At 39.4% G+C, this 22,302-nt stretch overlaps 1 protein-coding gene across 3 annotated transcripts in view; it reads left to right on the top strand.

Annotated features, from left to right (window-relative positions):
• The first annotated feature begins 3,953 nt into the window (after positions 1–3,953).
• The window catches only part of NFIA (nuclear factor I A), a 323,674-nt gene continuing 305,325 nt past the window's right edge, over positions 3,954–22,302 (top strand). Inside the window, exons 1-2 of one of the 3 annotated variants that reach the window (XM_081325217.1) lie at positions 3,954–4,113; positions 16,895–17,426. In XM_081325217.1, coding sequence (XP_081181343.1) covers positions 17,009–17,426 — 418 coding nt within the window. In that variant the 5' untranslated portion in view covers positions 3,954–4,113; positions 16,895–17,008. Of the gene's footprint in view, positions 4,114–10,958; positions 11,233–16,894; positions 17,427–22,302 lie in introns of those variants that run through there. The other 2 variants (XM_081325218.1, XM_081325216.1) reach the window with 2 other exon arrangements.

Here is a 22,302-nt window from a genome sequence, read left to right on the forward strand (position 1 = left end):
TCAATGAAATTGAGTTTGACACCCCTGCTCTAAATGGTCACAATTAGTGGTTCTATATAGATCTTTCACAGCAGGGGGAATTAAATGACTTTTTGTGGAATACCATGGAATTGAGGAGGAATTCCCTAGTGCTATGTTCTAGAGATGACCATTCAGGTATCATCAGAAGCACCAGAAAATTGGGTTCAGATACATTTAACTTGAATATTCACTCAAGCGCTTTGCTCAGGAAGGGGATTTGGCTCACAGACTTATAACTGCACACGTTTTCTGGATTCATTTTTAGGAAGGAACGCAGCATAATCTTATTAATGAGATTAGGACTACTCATTGGTCTAGCTGAACACTCCCATACTATTACGTGTAATAACAGGTGAAGAGAAACGGTCAAGCAACCGGCTGATTGGTCAAACTCTATCAAGCATGTTTTCCTCATCCTTAAAATTGATGCATGTTTTATTTGAATATCAACAATTAATGGGTAATGTGGCTGAGAGAAGCCTTCAAAAAGGCTTCTCATAAACTCTTAGAACAAAAACAACATGCAAAGCAAAGCAATAGGTGCACAGAATTCTTTCCCCCATATTTAGATTTCTGTTTTGCAAAATGGTGGTCACTACTGTCTTGCCCCTTTGATTCACCTTTGCTTTGTGAATTGCACTCTCAATATCAGTAAGCTTCTAGATGTAGTGTAAGGGCCTAGTTCTTATCTATAAAGCCCTTCATGACATAAAGGTAAAGGTTCCCCTGCACGTGCGTACTAGTCGTTTCCGACTCTAGGGGCCAGTGCTTATCTCCGTTCCAAAGCCGAAGAGCCAGCGCTTGTCCGAGGACATCTCCGTGGTCATGTGGCTGGCATGACTAGACGCCAAAGGTGCACGGAACGCTGTTACCTTCCCACCGTAGTGGTCCCTATTTTTCTACTTGCATTTTTACATGCTTTCGAACTGCTAGGTTGGCAGAAGCTGGGACGAGTAACAGGTGCTCACTCTGTTATGTGGCACTCGGGATTCGACCCGCCAAACTGCCAACCTTCTGATCGACAAGCTGACATAGGGCCAAGTAATTTAAGACAAAGTTCTTCACCCTTCTGGGTTGGTGGCCTGGAGCAGGGGGAGGAGAGAAAGGAATGGTTTTGTGGGGGGGGGAGTGAACGCAAGTGCATGCACGTGCATGAACATCCATTGCTCACACAAGTAGGGCCGTGAGTGCTCATGTGAGTAGGCTGCGAATGCCCGTGATGCTTTCACAAGAGGGGCCGCAAACACCCATAACGCTTGCACAAGTGGCGCTCCAGAGGGTCATTACCATCACCCAGAGGATTATTGGCTGTACAGTTTCCACTGTCTTAGGAAAGGTCAAAGCATTCTTAAAGACTCATCTCATCCCGGACATTCTTTTTTTGAACTATTACTATCTGGCAGATGGTACAGGATAATAAAAACAAAGACAAATAGGCTGAAAAATAGTTTTCATCCCACAGCTGTAACCATAGTAAATATTACTGTATTGAAGTGCAATATTAGGGACAGCGCAATGGTGAATAGAATGTGAAGGATGTGTGTGCATGCTGTGCACTGTGGACAGCACTTAATTCCATTGTGAACTACACAGTGACAATAAAGATATTCTATTCTATTCTATTAAGTTGCATGGACTTCCCCAGCACTGGCTGAGGAATTCTGGGAGTTCAAGTCCACACAGCTTAACATTGCTGAGGTTGAGAAACCCTGCAGTAACTTGTATTTATCATTAAAATTTTGCTTGGATATAATTCCATCTCATTCAAAAGAATCCATGCACATGAAATGGAAAAACAAATAACTGATTCGCGTAGAATGAGATCTATCCCTTCAATCTAGGAGACTTCCCATTTGTACTGAAGCACAATACTGTACAGACTTTTCTTGGCCACAGCTTTTTCCATCACAGGCCAACCATGAAAAAAGATTAAGTCTTCCTTAGCTACACCAGTGGTAAAGCAAGGTTTTCTACCTTAACCTGTCTGTATTCAGGGACAGCCACAAGGTGTGTACAATCTTTTACACATTAACAAGATATGTACATTATGCTGGGGAAAAAATCAAGTGACCTAGACTTGGGGGAGGTCATTATAGAGTTTATGGCAGGGACACCAATTCCTTTCCGTTTCCTAATCAGTCTCTAACCCTAACTGTGCCGTTCTCTCTAAAGAACTGAATACAGTATTGCTTTGCCAGCGGCCTATCAAAATTGGGCAACAGTGAAAAAGTAGAATGTCAGGAACATTCAGGACATTTTGGTCTAGTGCAGGGGCAGGCAACCTTGGCTCTTTTGACTCGTGGACTTCAACTCCCAGAATTCCATGAGCCAGCATGGTAGTTGAAGACCACGAGTCATAAAAGAGCCAAGGTTGCCTACCCCTGGTCTAGTGGTTAAGATAGTGGCTAGAAATTGGAAGAATGTGAGTTCAAGTCCTTCTTTAGCCACAAAAGCCAGCTGGGTAACCTGGGGCCAGTCTTTCTCTCTCAGTTTACCCCACCTCACAAGCCCAACCCACCTACAAACAAATAAACATTATCTCCACAACGCTACAGAGGAATAAATGGAATAGGGTGCCAGGCTAGAAACCAGGAGATTCTGAATTCTAGTTCCACCTTAGGCATGAGAGCTTGCTGGGTGTCTTTGGCCATTCATTCTCTTTCAGCCCAACCCACCTCACAGGATTGTTGTGGAGAAAACAGGGGAGGAAAGAAAATGGATAGTCCTCATTTAGTGACTGTTCAAAGTTACAACAGCACTGAAAAAAGTGACTTTATTGACTAGTTTTCACACTTAGGACCGTCGCTGCATCTCCATGGTAACATGATCAAAATTCAGGTGCTTGGCAACGGGCACAGGGGTCAAGTAATCGGCATTTGTAACCTTCCCAGGTGCCTTTTGACAAGCAAAGTCAATGGGGAAGCCAGATTCGCTTAATGACATGATTCACTTAAGAACTGTGACAGAAAAATCTGCCCTATGGGGCAAAACTCACTTAACAACTGCTTTGCTTTGGGTCAATTTTAGGGTCAACTCATTCGAGAAGTACCTGTATTAGGTATGCTCGCTGCTTTGAGTTATTTATTTGAAAAAAAAAAAACAAACCAATGAAGGTGGGTTAAAAATAAATCTGGAGAACTGACATTCTTCATCCATGCAAAAGAAAGTGCTGCTTATCCCTCTTCTCCTTTCCTGACTTTTTCTTTTTACTTTATTCGGCCGAGTTTTCAATAAGGAGGGGGACATAAGAAAGGGGCCATCTCTGCCCCCCCCTCCTGCAGCTCCAGGACACCGGCCCACAACGTCCACCAGGGGGTGATAGGCCGAAAAGGGGAAAACCCCAAGAATCCACCAACCACTTTCTTTTCCAGGGGTTGCAGCCCCATTCATAGGCCATTGGAAGGGGCGCAGTACAGGTGGGTCAAGGTCAGGTGAAATCCGGGTTGCAGGAGATGAGCAGCCCTTTCACCCAACAGTGTAAAAAGTTCAAGGTTGCCTTTCTGCAGGCTGGATCCTTTTTTTCACTGGCAAACCATTTGTTAGGGGCCAGTTCTGGGAGGGGGGGTGTGGGGTGGGCTCAGAGAGGGACTGAGTGAACGTGGCAGGAGTGGGCTCGCACGTGCATTATTACCCTTCCAGGCTTAGGCACGCACCAGATCCACGACTCGTCCTTCTCGGCTTCCCCCTCCCTCCCTTTTTCATTCATTCAGAAAGGACTCGCACTGCGCATAAAGAGCGTTTCTCCTTTTCTCCTTCCTGCTTCTGCCGCTGCGGCTGCGAAGCTTGGAATTGGGCCTAGACCGTTGGCAGCGCCGCCCGGGCCAGAGCGCAGCCTGAAAAGAATTCCGCCGGCGGCGGCGGCGGCGACTGCGATTGGCCCAGGGCTGGGGCTCCGTGAGAACAAACCCTCTTCGGGTGCCTGTGTGTGTGGGGGGGGGAGGGGGGAGTCCTATGCAAATTGCAACCGTTGCGGAAATCCACGCGCGGAGGGGGGAGAGAGAGAGAGATCGCAGTAGACTGCAAGTGCTGCAAAGTCTAATACGAGCCCCCCAAACGGAGAGAGGCCGGAGTATCTGAAAACCCAGCTATCGGGTAGTTCCCTCGGATGGATCGCCTTCCAAAAACACAGAAACTAGCCATAATGCGCCAGTGCTTGTCTGATTTTTATAATGTTCTTTATATGTGTGTGTGTGTGTGTGTGTGTGTATGTAAATAAAGGGAACACAAGATAAGACATCCTACTATTAAATACAGTACATTGTGTTATTTAAGTGTTCCCTTTATTTTATATATATATATATATATATATATATATATATATATATATATATATATATATATATATATATATATATATATATATATATATATATATATATATATATATATATATATATATATATATATATATATATATATATATATGTGTGTGTGTGTGTGTGTGTGTGTGTGTGTGTGTGTGTGTGTGTGTGTGTGTGTGTGTATGTATATACATATATATGTGTATGTATATATATATATATATATATATATATATGTTGCTCAAAAAATAAAGGGAACACTTAAACAACACAATGTACTGTATTTAATAGTAGGATGTCTTATCTTGTGTTCTCTTTATTTTTTTGAGCAGTATATATATGTATATGTGTGTGTATGTATGTGTGTATATATATATATATGTATATACATATACATATATACATATACATACATATACACACAGAGAGAGAGAGAAGCTTGCCCATTGCCCATGAAAGTGTTACTTAGGGGTGTTTTTTTAAAAAAAAAAGTGTTCTTAAGCACGAGCTTAAGTTTTCATCGTTCCACGATGAAGGGGGAAAAAATAGAAACCTTATGCCAGCTCATGAAGCCAATCCTTTAGTTCTCTTTTAAAAGTTGCTCACGTGTTGTTTTTTTCTTCTATACGGGACTTTTTTTGCCTTCCCTTGATAAAATAGGAAAGGAACAGTGCAGTATAGTGTCGCGAGTTTATAATGGTTATTATATTGCAGACGTTTGCTTGGTGACCTTTTTACTATTTGCTACAAAATAACGTGTACTCAGTGCACTATGCAGAGGAAAGCGGCAGGGTGGGTGGGTTTGTCTATGTACTAGTGTTTCCTTTCCCCCCCCCCATCCCCAGCGATTTAGGAAAACCGCTGAGCTTGACAGATTCCCCCCCCCTTTGCTTCATAGCGCTTGCTCGTTGCCCCCTCCCCCCTTCCGAAAAGTACGTGCTGTTAAAAGACGTCTGGGATCGGCAGCCAGGCTAGCACAAAAGGAAGTGTCTAGACTTGGGATGTAATTGACAAGCGCATTCTCTAATCAATGTAGTAAAGCTTTGTGATGGACTCCAGCGCGGTCCAATCAGAGAGCAGCCTGGATGTGGTAACGTTCGAAATATCCCAAGTGGGAGAAAGCGGGGGGGGGGAATAAGAGCGGAGTTAGTTGTAACCCTCCTCCCATATTCTCTGAAGTTTCTTCCCGCTCTGGAGCGGGAAGGTTAGCTACAAATGGTCGAGTCGGTACATCCAACTACTCGCATATTCAAGAATCCTTAACAACAAAAAGAGGATGGTTTTTTCCTAGAGAAAATACTGAGCTGCATTGCTCTGGCTTGTAATGCTATCACTTGAAAGACTGGACGTTCTCACACTTGCTTTCTTCCACTCGCTTTCTTAGCAGAGGGAGGGAATAGATATGACTCCCCCCACACACACACATTATTGTACTTGAATGCTTGTACAGGTAATCCTTGATATGCAACCAGAATGGAGCCCAAAATTTCTGTTGTTAAGTGAGACATTTGTTAAGTGAGTTTTGCCCCATTTTACGACTTTCCCTGGCACATTCGTTAAGCGAATCACTGCAGTTGTTAAATTAATAACACAGTTAAGTGAATCTGATTTCCCCATTAACTGCTTATCACAGACATGTCAAACACAAGGCCCGGGGGCCGGATGCGGCCTGCGAAGTGGTTTCATGTGGCCCGCGAAGCCATCCTGGAAACAATGAGGGAATGGCCCCCACTGCCTTGGCCCTGGCCCAGAGACCCTCCTTCTGCCAGAGACCCTCAGATCTGTCCCACTCCTGCCCAGGCCCCCATAGGCACCCTTGATGTGAACGATGTAGAGCTGGCCATGCCCACCCAGTAGGCCATATGCACTCTAGCCACGCCCACCCAGTAGGCCACGCCCACCCTGGCCATACCCACCCGGCCCCCTGAGGGCAACTGCAATGCTGATGTGGCCCTCAATGAAATTGAGTTTGACACCCCTGGCTTATCAGGTCACAAAAGGGGATCACATGACTCCAGGACACTGCACCTGTCAAGCATCCAAATTTTGAACAATGACCATGGAGATGCTACAGCAGTGGTAAATATGGAAAAATAAGTCATAAGGCACTTTTTTCAGTGTGGCTGTAACTTTGAATGGTCACTAAATGAACTGCTGTAAGTTGAGGACTACCTGTACTTTATTCTGAGTGTCCAGCTCTATGGTACTGTAAATCCATGATTGTACTGATTTTGTCCCAGAAGAGTGCAGCCTGTTTACACAGAATTATGACACTCTGATTTCTGGGAGGAAGCACAATCAGGAGTGAACCCATGTGTTAACATGGGCTATAAACTTTTTCTTACTCTACCCAAATTAGTGGTTGTTGTCCTATATGCATGTATTGGGGAAGCATTTTCCCATTTTTCATTGAAGCAATAATGGCACTGTCAAGCCCAACACGGACACTTAACTATTCTTAATTTCAAAATAAAATAAAATAAAATAAATAAATGCCACATACACACTAATTTAAATCAGGGGGCTGAAAAAAGTGGATAAGTCAGAAAAAAAACCCAGAATGGATAAGTCAGGGATCTTGTAAACTATTGGGAAAAGAGAGTGGATGTGGGTGTGCAAGTGTGATGTGGTTCTTTCCCACCCTTCCTGCCCAGTGCTGGAGGGAATATAAGGAGATCTGTACCCAACTAGTTGGAAATCTGGTCCTATTGTTCCAGAATCCCACCATCCAGAAGAAAGCAAATTGAAGATAACTTTTGGCCTTGGAGATAAGATTTACACCCTTTATTTCAGTGTAAATCTTGAAAGCTGCCTAAGAAAATGAGGCCTTGAACTCAGCTGGGCTTCCAGCAGACTGCATCAAGAGTCTCCTTTAGAAAAAAAACAAAAACTTGCCTGGTACAGTGGTGTAGGGTCTCCACGCTTTTTTTTTTAAAAAAAAAAAACTTGATGGCTGACAGAATCCTCAAGGTTGAAAATTTAGTGGGAGCAAAATCCTACAGAAGTCCTGGGTATTTGTGCTGAACTGACACAAGGAGAGTTGTGCCTTTTGGGTGCAAAATATTGTCTCCTTGGCCCTAGGAGACTTTCTTTTTAATGTGAGTTGGTTTGCATATTGTACAAGGACTTGGAAGGGATGCTTGTTTTAAAATAAAAATTATGGGGTGGAGAGGCGGGGTGTGGGTGGGGTAGGGTGTGGAGGAATGGTGTTAAAATCCACCATTAATTCTGACTTTGAAGTCTTTCTACTCCCGGAGTAGCTTCCTTTTTGGGCCGACCAACTAATCTCGAGGAAGTGGTTTCAAACATCCCAGGCTCAAGTTTTTAAATCATATTAATGCAATTTCCCGTTAAGCTTGTCCTTAATATATATTCAAGATGGTCCGTATAAGTGAACCCTTCGCAACGTAATTTATATATCTAAGAGGATTTCACAGAGGCTGGCGAGGTAAAAGTTTCTGCAAATAAAACATTGTAAATGCAATGCCGGGCAGCGTGCCAGGTACAATATGGATAGCAGGGATCATGGCAGAAAGTCTTTTCGCAGAGACATATACCATTTCACGGTAGCAGCCTATAGCGCTTTTCAAAAAAGTTCCCATTTCCAAAGGAGACGTGCTGGCTCTAGTGAGATTTTTGTCCTGGGTTTGTAATGGAGCGCTCTCCTTTACACACACACACACACTTTAGCCTCCCTTGGCTTTTACGCGCGTGCACGCGCACACACACAAACGCACGCACATTTTAGGTTTTGGAGACTTCTCCTTCCACCCTCCGTCAGCTTCCCGAAGAAAGATTTCATACGGTTCTCTCTCTGTCTCTCTTTTTTGTACCTCCTTTGGGGTCTGGGAAAAGAAAGATTTAGGTTTTATTATTTGTGCCTCTCCTCCCCCCCCCCCGCCACCCTCGATTTTTCACTAGCTCCACTGTGTTGGGGTGTGAGTGTGTATGTATGTGAGGAAGAGGGAGGGAGAGCGCGCTCCTCTGAGAGCATTTTTGTGTAGGTTTGGCGGGCGGGAGGGCGGGCGGGGGAGGGGAAGGCGAGGAGGGAGCGGATGTGAACGGCTCGGCGCTGAACTTGGATGCAACGACTGCCTAGAGGGCGCAAACCAGCATCCCGCGTCCAAAAGTCTTACGAAGGGCGCCAAAAGTTACTTAAGATAATATTGCTAACCGCAAAGAGCTGGAAGTCGTAGAGCAAAAACTGCTTGCCAGCGAGGGAAGGACAGCCAGGGGGCTCGATCCTGCCTCCATCACCAGTTCCTTTTTGACCCTTTCCTTTTCCTCCGTTAGGAGAAAACGGAGCAAAAAATAAATAAATCTGGCTTAAGTTACACCGAATGGTCAGGAATGAGGTGGGGGGAAAGGGGAAGTTTGTGAAATGGACACCCACAATAGAAAACAGAAATATTATCAGTTGTCCCCCCCCCAAAAAAAGGTATTAAACCATAAAAAACAATAGTTTTTGTGGTCTTTTGCTCAACAAAATAAGCTTAGTGGTCTCATTTAAACCCAGTGCCTGCTTAACTTGTCTGCCCGTTCACACAACTATTGGACTGCTACAACTGGTGCCAAGCTGTCAGTCTGTGGCTAACCAATGGGGCACATTCACTACCATGGGTAAAGGTTTCAGCTTCCCCTTGCCACCACAAACACCGCTTTGGAAGTATTTGTGGCTGTAGTGCCCCACAGATGCCAAAACCTGTGTGTAGTGTCTGGTGTAGGGACTGTGAATAGCCTCAAGCTGGATTGGTTGTGGCAAGCAGCAGGAACTACACCTAATCTACATTCTGGGATACACAGCAGAGGAAAGGAAAATGTTCTCTGGACCAGCAACTTTCTTGAGTTCAGAGAATGATGAAGAAGGAGGGCAAACCACATTTGTAGCAAAAGGAAAGTAATAAAAATGGTATTTTCATGGTATTTGAGTTGTTTTTCCACAGTATTTTCGCTGTAAGCAAGTTTTGTCAACCAGAAAATCCTGTCCAGGAAACTTGGAAAATGAAAAAAAAAATCCCATTAAATTTCTTTCCATGGCTTTATGTTAATCAAAGGTATGTTGGCCACTTTTTTTTGTTGTTGTTGTTGTGCTTAAGAAGCTTGGAACTGAAAGGAAAGCCTTCACTGAATATCTGCGACCTACAAATCGTAAGATTTGAATGGAACATTCAAAATGGATCAAGTAATATAGTAACATAGGCCTTATCCCCTGAATAGACATAAAAAAAAAAGAGGCAGGAAAACTTTTAAAAGTCTGTAACATTTTAAACTTTCAAGGCGCCTAAATCTAAGCTCCAAAAAGGAAGACTGGCAAGCAGAATGTGGTATGTCTTGTGGTATCCTCTTCCCTTTTTTAAATGAATGGTTATGGATCTGTCAAGTGTCTGAAGACTGTTGTTTTTTTTTGGGAAATGGAAAGAAGATCAGAAAGGACTCCACTTAGTAGATTTAGTAAGACTGGAAAGAAAATATAAAGCTCAGGGCAAGAAAATGCTGGCTGGCTGGCAATTTTCCAAACCCCCAAAACCAAAGCTTTTCTTGTGCCAGAACAATGCATTATGATAAATAAAGGACGGAAGGCTGGATTCTTAGTTTAATCACTTTTAAGTAGTAAATACTGATGCTTTCTTCTTGTGGGTTGCAATGCAGTCATTAAGTTCTGCATTGTTAGTAAAAGCAGCAAAGCTTCAACATTTTCAAAGTAGAAACAAACAAGCAATGGACCTTCACGAGATAGCTGGAAAGTGAGGTTTGGTGCTGAGCTCCTCACCATGGTTCTTTTGTCAAACGAGCCACATAGATGTCAGCATTTGTAGGTAAAGGCATTATCATCTTTATTATTTAAAGAAAACAACTTTCGAAACCCCAAAGAATTTCACTTAGGCAGAGAATCCTTGGGGAAAATGCAGCTTTTGGTACCTTAACCCTATAATTTTTGCTACATGGAGAAGTGTGTTCAAGATAGCACCTATTTAGAATCGTATCCATTTTTAAGAGTGTATATATATATATATAGCGAGCTGAATACTCTGGACAGAATATTGCAACCATCAGATTTATGAATGGTTCTTCCTGGGAGAAAAATCTCTCTCTGCACGAGATGAGCGGTGGAAAGTTGAGTTCGAAATCCTTCGGAAAGAAAAGGGGGGGGGGCAGAAAGAAAAAGACGTGTGCGCGCTTGGGAGTCGGGGGTGGGTGGGCGAGAGAGAGAGAGAGAGAGAGACCGAAATGCCAAAAAGAAGTTTTGGTTGCTTAAGCACATCCTGCGTAGCCTATTGCCGCTCGGGAGCCCGACATGCAAGCGGCTCCTAATTGCGTTCCCAGTAATGCACTGAGCGCGGGGATCTGGGATAGGGAGGGCTGGCCGAGCAGTAGCTCTGCAGCCCCCCCTCCCCCGGGCAAGGCAGCGAGCGAGCGAGCTGCTGCTGCTGCTGCTGCTGCTGTGGAGCGGTGCAGAGCGGAGCAGAAGCTGGCTGAAGGCAGGCAGGCTGGCAGGCACCCGGAGAAGCTGGAGCCGGAGGCTTTCTGCTGCTGCTGTCGCTGGAAGGGTGGGGAGGGTGGGTGGGGAGGGTGGGGGGAAAGTGTGCGCTATGCCTTTAACGCCTGGGTACAGTAGACATGTATAGTGTGTAGTGTAGGGAAACTCTAGGCGGGGTTAAAGTTCAGCCCATGGAGCTGATCAGCGCTGGCTGCAGTTTAGCAGAGTTGGAAATGTGAAAGCAAGAAGAAGGCTCGGTTCTTCCCCCTTTCTTTTTTTTCTTCTCTCTCTCTCTCTCTCCCTCTTTCTATTCCTCCCCCTCCTTTTCTCTCTCTCTCTCTCTCCTTCCCCCCCTCTCCCCCTCTCCCTCACACACCTCCAAGCCACAAACCCCCCACAGCAATCATGTACTCTCCTCTCTGCCTTACCCAGGTAAGAAGCTCTTCGGCTTGAATCGGGGGGAGGGGAATGGCGGAGGGGGGAGTGCGGGAGGGTCGTCTGAGCGTTGCGGGGGGGGGGCGTCGAGGGCGAGACCCAGCTTGCGGAAAGTAACTTTCTTTTCCGCGAGGTTACATTCTTGCTCTGGCTCGGCCATTTGTATAGACACATGGCTAATGGCGCCTTGTTATTAAGGTTTTATTTAATTAATATGGGAATGTGCGAGTTTTTTTGTGTTGGAGAAACCGGGTGTCTCTCGGCAACGGGGAGGGTTCGTACCGAAATGCGGTGTAGATGTCTGCGTTGTGTGGGTGTTTTAGGACGATCTGCACGTGTTTAGCAGTCTCGCAGCCCCATTACATGCTTGGTCATCTGAAATCAATACTTACTGTTTGTGCTTCAGAAGCGGACGAACGTGGAACAAACGCAACCCAGATACAATTAGATGCTTTGTGTGTTGTTTTTAAAGTGTAGCATTAAGTAATTGCGTGCTGCGTGTATTTCTTTTCCCCGCCTCCCGGACTGCTGGAGCTGCATTGCTTTCTCCCCCCCCCCCTAAAGTCCTCGCACAGTTTTGTGTTGGGTATACGTGCACTGTGTTGGGCAGCCTTGGGTTCAGCCTTTGCCCGTACGCGGCACGCAACGTGTGCTCCAGTCCTCGTCGGAACCGGAGATCTGTAGAGATGCATTGCACCTAAGCCTCTAACTTTCCCTCCCGTACGTTGTTGCAACGCGCTTTGATGGAGAACTTAAGAGCTTTAAGGAATCCACATTGCGCACCGCTCTAGCTGCCGCGGCCGCAGTTCTGCAATCCGTTCCGTTACTCTCCTGCACGGCCCAGTTCGGGATCTTCGGAGTCTCCAGCAGCCTCCTGCAAGGCGGCTGAGCAGGGCTATCCATCCCCAGTCAGAGCTGCCCTCCTGGCTGCCTCTAACGCTTGTCACTTGCTCGGGTGTCATATTTGCCTGGGGTTGTTTCCTTTGGGAAGTTAGGTTTGTTGTAATGTCCTGCCCGGGGAAAGAAGGAGGCGGGGAAGGGAATTGCTGTTTGGAGAAAGTTGCTGGGTTCCTTTTGTTTGCATCTGAGCGAAGTTCCTCGTGGATTACAAATCATTCCAAGTGGGTCTCCAGCCCACTTCGCGCCTTCCCAGATCTCCTGATTGCTTTGAAATTTGAAGAGTTCAAAAATTACTTTGAAATTTGAAGAGTTGTGCGGATGACGCCTAAATACTGCCCAGGCAGATCTTTCTGGGAAGCTGCGAACTTTTAGGAGTTCGGCAACTTTTCTAACTCCCTACATAACTCTCTCTCTCACACACACACCCCTCAGCGCTTTGCCCCCTCCCAAAGAAAACTCTTATGCAGCGCCAGATTTTTTTGGCAACATTCCCACACTACCCCCATCCGTGCTCCTTCTGAGATACGTTGCCACGGTTTAAAATCAGAAAAATAACTTGCATTTCTGCTTCTGCTGATGGTTTTAGCAAATTACATTGTTCGCCCCCTCTTTTTCTGCTGATAATCTTTGTTAGACCTTTGGTGTTTGCCCTTCTGAACAGTGAAACCGGAAAAGTTCCTAGGGAAATTGTGTAGCTTCTTCCATTGCCATTTCAGCACTTCTTGTCCCTATAGAAAAACAACAACACTTGCATACTTTAGTTACTAAATGGTGATGAAAAGGGTGGCTTGGAATTGAGCACTTTGAACACCTTTAAAACACCGGAAAGAGGGAAGAATGAACAATACACGTTTCAAATGTTCTAATAGAAACTTAGGAATGAATAACTTAGAAAAATTGTGCCCAGTGATTCACAAAAGCTGTCACCTAGAGCTAAAGCATATATTTATTTATAAGAACATATCAAACCAAAAGTACTACACAATGCCATTAAACTCCATTGATTACATTGATTATAGGTAGAAGATAACTGCTACTGCATTTTGAGGGTGAATTTTTCAAAGCCAACTTTTTCAGAAGTTTTATCTCTCACAGAAAATTCAAGTCAGATCTATTTTCTCTTTGTTTACTTCCTTAAAATAGCTAATATTTTTTACTTTAAACACCAATAACCTGTTCTCGGTTCCCACCTCTCACAAGGGGGGGGGGAGAGACTCTATTTTATTAGGCCTTGCTATGCATTTATAAGTTTTCAGATATATTTTTTGTACCTTGGTCTTTAACCTAAGAGTTACTCTGTGGCATGTTGCTTTCCAGTCTCAATAGTACATTTGGAAACATTTAGAGATTCTGAGACATCTTTATAGAGAACCTGTTTAAAAAAGTTGTGCACATGGCACCTGATTGCTTAGGACCGAAAGATTTCAAAATTAAGAAAGGCTTAGCTTAACATGTTATTTTCTTTAAATTTAAATAAACAGTCATCCACAGTACTGGAAGATTAGAATATAATACCTGCAAAGGGGCTTTCTACATTTACCCTGTAATATAGGGAAACTACCTATTTGCTGTTTATTATATACTGTTTTGGCTTTATTTTAATAGCTTATCCTAGATAAGCTATTATGTAGATAAGATTATTATGTAGATTTATGGACAATGGAATATTAATGCTGTGAAAGTTTATAAATCTGGCAAAGTTTCAAATGGAGCAGATCAGTGAATTGTTTCTAAATATTGCTGTGGTATGTTTTTACTTAAATATGTATGCTTGACTTTTGTGTTGTATATTCCATATTCAAATATACGTTAACAAGATTTTTGTTAAATAATTCAAATGTACCCGTATAACTATGGCAAAGTGTTATTAAGAACCCATAGCTGTGAACCATAAAGAAGTATTATAAACTCACTTTTGTTATTTTCCTCTCCTGCCAATCTGGAAGATATAAATGGGATCATGTGATATATAAAAAATCCTAAACCTCTTCGTTTAATGTTCTAGAACTTTTATTTATAATTTCAACTTTAAAAATAAAACCATACATATCTATATTTTCTCTTTTTTTGGTGGTAGTTGTTACTTTTAATTTTTAAATAATTCTGACCCATATCTATTCTGACCCACATCTAAATGTTCTTAAATTTTCTTGCAAACCTGGAAATCAGTAATTCATCTTAATTGTGAATATCCATAATGATATTCCTGATCTTAATTGTGAATATACATAATATTCCTTTTTTAAAAAGACAATATATTACAGAGTAGACAGATCCTTGTTGAACAATTGATCTTTCCTACACAGTTTGGCAGAAGCCAATCTGGATAGCATTACTTATATCAGCAGTGGGGAATCTCTTAATTATATCATTACGAGAAACTTATTTGGTGGATTTTGAATATTTTAGGTAGATTTTTAAGCTATTGTCTTCCTTTTTGAATCATATTTACCACTGCTAGATTTCATAATATGGTAACATTATTTCAAAATGTGAGCCTCTAGGTATAATTAATAAATGGTGAAAAAAAGTTTGTAAAATAAGATCAAGATGCATTTAAGAAAGGACAAAGATTTGTAGTAATCTTTTATTTTAGGATGGGTAATTTTGCAGATGTATTGTATGGCATAGAAGGATAAGCATTCCCAAATCTTTTTTCCCCTTTCTTTCTTTCTTTTTCTTTCTTTATTTCTTTCGTTCTTTCTTTTTTGGGGGGGGTATCATTGGCGATGCTAAAGTGTATGCACATGAGAAAGGCCTTAACATTTTCTGTTCTATGCATAATTATTTTATCTTTAGTTGCAGCTCCTGTTAGTGACTAACTTGGATTTGAGAGGAAATATTTGAAAATATAGCTATTTAATTGTCAATATAATATTTTTTCTAGTTTTTTTATGGAATTTATGTAAATTGCTACTTTGTTCCATGTAACCATGTGTTAAACGGTATAAATATTAAGCCATTTTTTCCTTCAAAATCTGGCAATACACTTAATCTATAGAAAAAAAAATCTATATTAATTTTCTATAGAAAATTAATACAATTCAATATTTTCATTATATTGGTAGATCATTATATTGGTAGAAAACTGGTAATTATTTTTAGAAGATCACACCAGATCCAACTGATGAAAGGGACTCTCTCATATATTGTGCTCTATTATCCCTGATCTTTTGGTTCTGAAATTTCCTGCATTTGATCAAGGAATTTTAGATACTCCTATAGCATTTCATAACAATATCCTTTATAAGAATACCATCAAATTATTTTAAGAATTGATTAGTTTTAATCAATTAGTTTTAATCAATTAAATTAAGAATTAGGAAATTTAAACGTCAATCTTATTCATCATTAGGGGAAGGAAGTCTCAATGAATTCACAAGAACTTCCTTTTGAATAGTCATGTATATAGATTTGCACAGTAGACATTCAGTATTCAAGGACATGTACTTCTAGGAACAAGAGGAAGACCATGTTGTTTTCTAGTATACCAACAGCGCTTCCTCTTCTTACCAAGAAAGCCCAGATTTGGCAAGAGATATCCTAACATTTTAAAATAGTGCATGATCATATTTTTTACATTTTTTCCCTATACATGGTTTTAGAACTAACTGCCTATGTATCGATAATGGGCACTGGTACTAATTTCAGGTGATGTTTTCTAGCATTGAAGGATGCTTTATTTATTTAAATATTTACAATGCAATCTTTCTTACTGTACGGTAGACATTGGAGAAATGTTAAAAACCACTTTTTGGTTTTATAACAGGAAAAATTCATATTAAAAGACACGAAAAGATGGATAATGCTTTCATTAGCAACGATTGTCCACATATTTTTTTAAAAACATGCAGAAGCCTTTGTATACATGCATGCATACATACATACAATGCATTTTAAGGCGCACTAGCTTTTCAATTCTATTTCTCATTTTTTCTTAAAATATTTGTGGCTTAGAATGTACAGTATTAAAGCCATAATATATTCTATGCTATTACTGTTTCCTAAATAAAGACCAGAAAGCTTTATTGAAAATTTTCTGTTTTATTGTGTATGGAAATTAATATTTTTTGTTAGTATGAAATTCTTTTTATATATTTCACTTTATTTAGCATTCTATTGTGTTATGTTCACAGATTCAACCTTAAATTAAATACTTTTATCATATATCAGATAATTGACTGATCACGTTCAGACTTTCAAAAGTTAAAATTTTGCCGATTTGTCAAGCATATAGCATGTTGGTCACATTCACAAGAGGGTCATTGAAAAAGCAAAAGAATATACTACTACTTCCTTTTTAAAAAAAATGGATGAAAATTACAGTGGTCTTATTGCAGACTTGAAATAATTGATTTTGGAGTTACCCTGTTGACTTACATTGAACTGTTGTAAAGTCAGCTGTTTAAAGCTTAGAGTCTCACCTTTCTGACCCAAAATAACATTTGCTGCAAAGTCAGTGCCATGAGTTTTATTGAATTATCTTGTTGTAGCAAATGTGATTCACACTGCTATGGCAAAATATTTTCAGCACTTGGGGTCTGGGACTGAGTGACTGTAGAAAGTTGATTGCATGATATATTTTAGAGATTTTCTTGTTTTGTTATCATAAACGTAGAAACGTTTGTGTCTGTACATAATGTAGGTGTTGCTATGTTATTGGCCTAGTTATAAGTTACAGTCACCATTCAGAAAACAACAAACCTTTCATACCTCAGCTTTCCTTGTGGTAATTTTTTTTCACTTTGATTATTTTCAGGATGAATTTCATCCCTTCATTGAAGCACTTCTTCCCCATGTCCGAGCATTTGCGTACACATGGTTCAACTTACAAGCTCGAAAGCGAAAATACTTTAAAAAACACGAAAAGCGCATGTCAAAAGAAGAAGAAAGAGCGGTGAAGGATGAATTGCTAAGTGAAAAACCTGAGGTTAAACAGAAATGGGCATCCAGACTTTTGGCAAAGCTTCGGAAAGACATCAGGCCTGAGTATCGGGAAGATTTTGTTCTAACTGTGACAGGAAAAAAACCTCCTTGTTGTGTTCTTTCCAATCCAGACCAGAAGGGCAAAATGAGAAGAATTGACTGTTTACGGCAGGCAGATAAGGTCTGGAGGCTGGACCTTGTTATGGTGATTTTATTTAAAGGTATTCCGCTTGAAAGTACTGATGGCGAACGCCTTGTAAAGTCCCCACAGTGCTCAAATCCAGGGCTGTGTGTACAGCCCCATCATATAGGGGTTTCTGTTAAGGAACTCGATTTATATTTGGCATACTTTGTGCACGCGGCAGGTAAGTGCCTATATTTAAAGTTGTCCACTGTTGAATACGTTTGTTGTGCAAGAATTTAACTGAATGGTTATTTCAGTGTGAGGCATGCTTGCACCTGACCATGTAAGTTAATTAAACTGTGTTACTTTGCACTGCGTCTTTGATGGTGGTCCGGATGTCCTCAGAAGCAGAGAAGCTATAGATTGTGTAAAACTGCAACATTGTTCAAAAAAAGTGATTGTGGAAGAGTGGTGTCTTTCACTATTGGCCTAATGTGCAATGTACCTAAAGTATTTTTTATTAGAATGCCTTTCGAAAATGCTTGGCACTAGAATATTGTGTATTTCTTAGAATTATTTTTTTCATTTGGTGTAAATTTGGCCATGAAGAAAAGAAATGAAAACAATATTTATGATATAAGCCAAGTGTTTAATTGGCTAAAATACCTAAAAAGAAGTGGACAAAGACGGAGGCCTTACCAGGCCTTAATCTATATAGCTATAGATTAAAGAAACTTCTGCTTAATTGATTTTAAAGGATGGTTTATTAATTTAACAGTGCTGCATGTTGGAAAATGGATATATGCATTCTTTTTTATTCTTAATGCAAAATGATACATTTTTCTGTAGCCTGCTTTGAGGAAGTTTGTTATCTTAACGACTTTTGGAGACTAACATGAGCACCAGAGTGATATTTCTAAGCAACTCATTGTAATTTAGTTTTTCCAAGAGTTCAGTTTATTTCAGATATGGAAAAGAAAAGACATAGGTTTCTCAATTTGTTAAATGCATACATCTGTGTTTGTATGTAGCCTTTTTAAAATGTGAGGCATATTGTTAGCTTTTAAGTGGTTTTGTACAAAAGTGAAGTTGCCTGTGTCTCTTAACGGCTTTATATGTACTAGTGTTACTGTGATAATTGGTATATGCAGTTAAATTTTTGGTTTTTTGCTATGGAATCACACAGAGTGGTGTGCTCTGAATATGAACTATTATGCACTTTTGACTAATGAAGCATCTGAAAATATTGATAAAGAGATTATTTTTTAAAAAACAATACTGTAAGTCAATGACTTTTATTTGGGATCTGTGTTTTGTGTGTAATAATGACTGGGTTTTATTAAGTGCAAATGTTTATAATAGATTGTGGCCTCTGTGAGAGTTCATAGCTATATATAGTGTGCTGAGTGGAAAAATTCACGAATTAAGAACAGATTTAAAAATACAAACATTTAATAAATTTGGTGTTCATGCCATATTGCAAACTCTTTTGCACATTTGTTGATGTATAATGCAAATTTTAAATTGATTTTTTTAAAGGATCCATGATATTTCATTGAAAGTATTTGTTAAATGCTATTCCTTTCTCACTTTATTTATTTAAGTTGTTAATCACTAACATAGCAAAAAAGCTAAACAGCTATAAAAACTTTTCTAAAACTATAACCATGCTATAATATTATTAGAAAAAAATAAAATGCACAAAGTGGAAAAAGAAAACAATGAATGCAAGTAGGCCAAATATAACCCTTTGTGCCATTATAGATGTTAAGAGCATATTGTGATATTTTAATTACTACTCTTCTGCTTTGCTATCACTGAAGAGTACCAAATCTCATTTTGAATACCTTTTTCAATTGTTTTGAAACCCAACTAAAGGTATTCAACCATATAATTTGTTGAAAACTTAGTTCATTTGAGTTCAGCGGTGTTTTTATATAAAATACAGATGGTACTTGTAGTTTTATTTAAATAAAAATAGATTTGCTTTTAAAGTGTGCATTATTATGGGTTTATTACATGTATGTATTGTATCACATGTTTTATGCCATGTTTTGGACAATATTTGAGTAATCACCTGTAAAGAATGAAAGGCATTCCTATTATCTTTATATGCAATATATCACTGGCAGCATTCATTATTTGTGAAGGAGGAAGAAACATCGTATTTGACATCTGCTTTATTCTTATATTTCCCAGAATCCTTTGTCACCCCAGAATACCAGCAAGGTTCACGCTAACTGCCGTTGGATAGCTATAGTAATGAAACCACAATTTATTTAATTATTTAATTTATTAAATTTATAGAGCCACCCAACTCACATGTATGTGACAGTTTACAGTTTACATCAGATGTGAACACTAACACAAGTCTTAGACATCCGTTGTTGTCATTTGTTTTTAAATGGTGATAACCTATTAATTATAGTAAGGAATTTGCCAGTATAAAATGAAGAAATAACACAAAAATCAGCTTACATGCAGTGAGAATTGAAGAGCAGTTCAGAAATCCTCAACATTTTTAGGTGGTAAAACTTTGTCAGAAGTTATCAGAAATGAAAAGAAATTCACATTGTGTAAGATTTTTCTCACATATGTACTAAAACTATTGTGATATCTTCACTTCGTATATTATTATTATTACTTTATACTCTTCTGAAGTAATTTATTGCTCAACCCATATGGACAAGCTGTCCTTTTCTTTTTAAAAACTTTTAAAATTATTTAGCCACCTTGTCCTATTCCAAGTAGGCTAAATTACAAGAAATATTGGTCCTATGTAGTAACAAGAAAATGCAATTTTGTAACTAAAAATATTTTCCTTATATTAAAAACTGAGCAATAAGTCATTTGCTTGGAGGTCTCAAGATGTTATTCTGATTTTACTGTACCGAAGGGGGGGGAGCTGATTCTTGTGAACCTTAATTTAAAAAGGGATCTATAGCTATATCTGTATTTTTTAAATTCTGCTTCAAATGACGTTAGAAATGACTGTGGCAAACTGTATTTCTTTGTGGGAGTATAAGTCTCCAGGAAATTTATGACCAGTCTTTTACCAGATGATCTGTATCAGAATCTCCCATATACTAGGCACGTGGCAAGGTCACCATTTAAGTTGTTGGGGTCACAACCTTCGCCACCAGGCATTTGACCTTTGTGATAAAGTTAACCTTTGTTCATTAGGAGGCACTCAAGCAAGAACTTCCTTGTTTTTTACTGCGGCTGCTAACATGATCACATTGTTAAAAGTGATTCTTAGCTCAAGTATTGGGTTCAGTTGAAAAGTTTAAAGATTTTCTGTGTGGGTTTCTCTACTCCTTTTTCTCTTCTTTTTAGCCTTTCTCCTGCAGGCAAAGCTGTGTCCTGTTGGCCACACAATAGTCCACGGCTTTGTCTCTTGTTTGTTTTGGATATGACTTTTAACAGCACAAGCCTATTCATTTTTACTCTGAAGTAAACTCCACGGCCTTATTCCATAGTGGATTTATTTATTAAAGAATGCAATCTGTATTTGAAAAAAAAAATAGTTAAAAAACTTCAGGAGGAATTTTTCAAAATGATAAAACTATCTTGAAAAAGCTAGGCCTTTTACATTTGAATTAGGTTGTTTTATATAGATTTTAATGCTATTAAGTACTGAATCAAAACTAGCTGCGAGGCCAATTTAATTTTGATAATGGTGAAAAGGTATTTTGTTCTGGAAATAAATCAGTGTCTACTAGAGATGGGATCATGTCTTTAATCTTAAATAAGCTGATACGTATTCAATAATAAAATATATTGGATACTGTTATAGGACTTGGGCTTTGTAATTTTATAATGTACTCCTCTGATATAAATTATACTCATTGTACTCATCCTGATCTTAGATCATTTTGTATTTTGCAGCAGCATTTCTGCAGGTATACTTGTATAGGAAGTTGCAAATAAAATAGTTACAAGTTTTTGTAGTCAATGATACTTTCCAGGAAAAAATATATATGATTTTATCACATTATTTCTACATCAGTGTAGGATTGAGATTTTTTCTTAATTATTTAGCTTTTAAAATAATAATTTCTTTTTCTTGTTCAATATATTATTATTTACTATAAATAAAATAAAAACTTGTTTATATCAGGTTGCATTTTCCTTGGTTTTCTAATTATTATTGCTATTCTTTCGAATGATAGTACAGTTATGCATGATTTGCTGATGAACCATATGGCCAAGGTAACAGACTGAGAACCTGCTATATACTAATAAAAAGCAAGTATAAGATCACAGAGATTTCTAGTTTCTCCTGAAATGGATTGGAAATTTCTTTCAGAATTGTAAGTGACTCATAGTAAAGGTAATTAATTTCATTTTAAATTTAAGCATTAAATTTAAGCATTAAATAACATTAAATATGCTTTATTCACACTATCTGAGCCAGATGCCATAATGGATTCAGATTCAAGTAATTCTGATGGTCTGTATCAGAACCTAAATTATTTGGGTATCCAACACTGTTTGGATTCTTGTGTGTACACTAAATGAATAAATCTGCTTAGATTCTATGTGTACATTAAATGAATAAATCACCAGGGAGTATGATTTTAAATATGACAGTCAGAAACATTTTGAATAAGTTCTAGGCAAGCAAATCTCAATGATATTCTGATGAGCAGGTGAGCAGAGGTGCTTGTATCTTCTGCATAGTTGGAAAGCAATTGTAAATCAAAGTTGTATGTGCAGAATGTTTTGGTTGCTGCAGAAAATCTACCTGCCCTTGTGATAGGGATATATCTGTGCACGTTACCTATTTAGCTAATTATGCTTTACCATGTACATAAGGAATCCTAATATGAGTGAGGCAGCAGGGCATCCATATTTTTCTGAGTTGTATCAAAAGCAGTGAATTGTAGCAGAAGGATTGTAAACCTTTTCCAAGACATTTTGTTCAGTTACATTTATACCAATGCAAACTGTACCTATAGAGCATGTTGATGCTAAAAGATGCCTCTTATATATTAACTCTAGTTTGGACAATAGTTTTCCAACTTTTTTTAAAATTTTAATTCCATTTATATCCTGCCCTTCTCCGAAGACTCAGGGCGGCTTACAAGCTTAGCAGTAGCCTTCATTCTATGTAT

This window comes from Vipera berus (genome assembly GCF_964194415.1).
Source record: "Vipera berus genome assembly, chromosome: 3".
Lineage (NCBI taxonomy): Eukaryota > Metazoa > Chordata > Lepidosauria > Squamata > Viperidae > Vipera > Vipera berus.